Genomic DNA, 3,141 nt, shown 5'->3' with positions numbered 1-3,141 from the left:
CGGACGTGGGGTTTACTCCCACGACCTACCCGGCCCGCACTATATAGTCAGGCAGATGTCTACCCTAGCCGCCGCCGCTTCGTATGGTTTCTCACCACCGTTCCAAATCATTGCGCCGCCAAGCAAGTCTTCTCCATCCCTCCTTCCGGCGTGCACCGCGAGAAGGGACAGCAGGCCTCTGGAACCCCGCCTCTCGTGATCCTGTACGGGAGAGGGGCGATCAGGTTTTTGGGGAGCGCACTCGCGCGACTGCTGGCAGCGACGACTTCGCGAACGACGACTTCTTCCCCGACCTAGGCAACCTCGTCCTCGACGACATGGGCGACAACGTCAACGCCGGCGGTGCTGCACCCGCTGCACCGTATGTGATTCTATCCTTCCTGTTCGAGATCGTGATAGAATTCATGCTTCTAGTATGTGCCCTAGATGTGATATGTTCATCTGCTATGCTAATTCGCATGATTAATTTAATCTCTACTGTTGTGATCATGATTTATCTTTTGTTTATTCGAATTAAATCTCGTAATAATTTGCTCATATTTCCAACAGCAACTTGCTGAGATCCATCCGGAAAAGAAAAAGAGCCAAGCGGAAGCATGGCTACCACCCCGGGCGGGGTGAATCTATCTATCTATCTATCCATGGATGCGAGAAATCTGTGGCATAAGCTACCGGTGAAACGCGGCCGCAGGTGATGATGTCAGCCATCTTGAGGCCAGCAGCGTTCCCACGGATGGATGAGGTGCAGGAATTTTCTTGCCTTTTTGTTTTACACGGTGCACATAAACATGGGGAATTGCAATTGTGCATTAAAAAAGGGGTGATGACTGGGGCGATGGACGGACAGCCAGACATTGAGCCATCCAAACCTCCACCCCACACCTCATATCCCCTCGTGCCACCCATTCAAATACGAGTCCATTGGCCTCAGCGAGGCAGAGAGGATAGCTAGCACCTTGAGCTTGAGGTCAGTGGCAGGCAGGCAAGCAAGAAAGGAAGAAGAAGAAGAAGAAAGGACATGGCATCTGCTACTCTCCTCAAGTCCTCCTTCCTCCCCAAGAAGGCCGAATGGGGCGTCGCGCGCCAGGTCGCCGCCCCGAGGGTGTCCATGGTCGTCCGCGCCGGCGCCTACGACGATGAGCTCGTCAAGACCGCGGTACGTACGCTGCAGGCAGCTTCTCGCCGGCCGAATTACACGTACTACTAGTATAATTCACTCATGGACTGGACTGGACTGACATGCTGCTGCTGCTTTGCACGCACGTGCAGAAAACCATCGCGTCGCCGGGGCGCGGCATCCTGGCCATGGACGAGTCCAACGCCACCTGCGGGAAGCGCCTCGACTCGATCGGCCTGGAGAACACAGAGGCGAACCGGCAGGCGTTCCGCACGCTGCTGGTCTCCGTCCCTGGCCTCGGCAACCACATCTCCGGCGCCATCCTCTTCGAGGAGACGCTCTACCAGTCCACCGTCGACGGCAAGAAGATCGTCGACATCCTGGTGGAGCAGGGCATCGTGCCCGGGATCAAGGTGGACAAGGGCCTGGTGCCGCTCACCGGCTCCAACGACGAGTCTTGGTGCCAGGGTCTCGACGGCCTCGCCTCCCGGGAGGCCGCCTACTACCAGCAGGGCGCCCGCTTCGCCAAGTGGCGCACCGTGGTCAGCATCCCCAACGGCCCCTCCGAGCTGGCTGTCAAGGAGGCCGCATGGGGCCTCGCCCGCTACGCCGCCATCTCGCAGGACAACGGTCTGGTGCCCATCGTGGAGCCGGAGATCCTGCTGGACGGGGAGCACGGCATCGAGCGCACCTTCGAGGTGGCGCAGAAGGTGTGGGCCGAGACCTTCTACCAGATGGCCCAGAACAACGTCATGTTCGAGGGCATCTTGCTCAAACCCAGCATGGTCACCCCCGGCGCCGAGTGCAAGGACAGGGCCACGCCGGAGCAGGTCGCCGACTACACCCTCAAGCTCCTCAGCCGCCGCGTGCCGCCCGCCGTCCCCGGCATTATGTTCCTGTCGGGAGGGCAGTCCGAGGTGGAGGCCACGCTCAACCTCAACGCCATGAACCAGGGGCCCAACCCGTGGCACGTCTCCTTCTCCTACGCCAGGGCGCTGCAGAACACGTGCCTCAAGACGTGGGGCGGCCGGCCGGAGAACGTCAAGGCGGCGCAGGAGGCGCTGCTGCTGCGTGCCAAGGCCAACTCACTCGCGCAGCTCGGAAAGTACACCAGCGACGGCGAAGCCGCCGAGGCCAAGGAGGGCATGTTCGTCAAGAACTACAGCTACTAATCCAACCATTCCAATCAACACTACTACGTACGTTCGTTACCAAAGCAGAAATTAAAGATGCATGCATGCATGCATGATGATACAGCTGCAAGTGCAAGATCGATCGAGCTCGGAGCCTGAGCCTGAGATGATGATTACTTGTATTTTCTAGATCTTTTTTTACTCGTTAATTTGCCTCTCGATATGCACAATTCATGCTACAGTCCAGTAGATTATTGTAAAGCTACTTTTACGTGTGCGATCCATGGATTTGCATGGTTACTGCAAAATTTTGCATGTACACACGTACACCATGAATTTACGTGTGCGTTTGTTGGTTCGTCTCGTCGTTTTTTTCGATAAAAGGGGCTTTTATTATCTCAAATGTAGAGTATCACCCGACCTCTGTATAATTAAAATGCACACAATCAAATACCAGTAGTCTGATAAATAGAAACATAAAGGAACGAGAATTCGGCAACATTAGAGTTGTAGAGAGATAGTTTGGCAATACAATATTCTTTGTATTGATGTGGTGCCGGTGCACATATATATATATATACATATATATATATATATATATACATATATATATATATATACATATATATATATATAAGTACAGACAGAGCCTCAATCTCAACTATACATAACTAGGAGGTGGGCCATAGTACAAAATACATGCAACACAAATATATACTCAACCCCCTCCCCTTCCCCCGCGCAGTCGAAGCGTCGCCGAGATACAGAGATTGGACCGAAACTCCTCGAAGACGGGAGTAGGCGATCCCTTAGTCATCACGTCAGCGAACTGTTGCGACGTCGGAACGTGGAGAACCCGAACACGGCCAAGGGCAACCTGCTTACACACAA

At 54.4% G+C, this 3,141-nt stretch overlaps 1 protein-coding gene across 1 annotated transcript; it reads left to right on the top strand.

The window, feature by feature from the left end:
* The first annotated feature begins 849 nt into the window (after positions 1-849).
* LOC147970809 (fructose-bisphosphate aldolase, chloroplastic-like) lies at positions 850-2,608 on the top strand. The gene is made up of 2 exons (XM_087525783.1): positions 850-1,156; positions 1,270-2,608. The coding sequence occupies exons 1-2, from the start codon at positions 1,019-1,021 to the stop codon at positions 2,287-2,289; spliced, it is 1,158 nt and encodes a 385-aa protein (XP_087381909.1). The 5' UTR covers positions 850-1,018; the 3' UTR covers positions 2,290-2,608.
* The last annotated feature ends 533 nt before the right edge of the window (positions 2,609-3,141 follow it).

The sequence above is a fragment of the Triticum urartu genome, chromosome 5A (assembly GCF_056163025.1).
Source record: "Triticum urartu cultivar PI428250 chromosome 5A, HENAU_Tu73, whole genome shotgun sequence".
Taxonomy (NCBI): Eukaryota; Viridiplantae; Streptophyta; class Magnoliopsida; order Poales; family Poaceae; genus Triticum; species Triticum urartu.
Note: the sequence above shows the minus strand (reverse complement) of the source record. Positions and strands in the feature narration are given on the sequence as shown.

What these genes read in the sequence shown, in the direction of transcription:
- LOC147970809 (XM_087525783.1), top strand. Translation starts at nt 1,019, where the DNA reads ATGGCATCTGCTACTCTCCTCAAGTCCTCCTTCCTCCCCAAGAAGGCC. An exon ending in ATGAGCTCGTCAAGACCGCG is followed by an intron (nt 1,157 to 1,269) that starts GTACGTACGCTG and finishes ACGCACGTGCAG; the next exon opens with AAAACCATCGCGTCGCCGGG.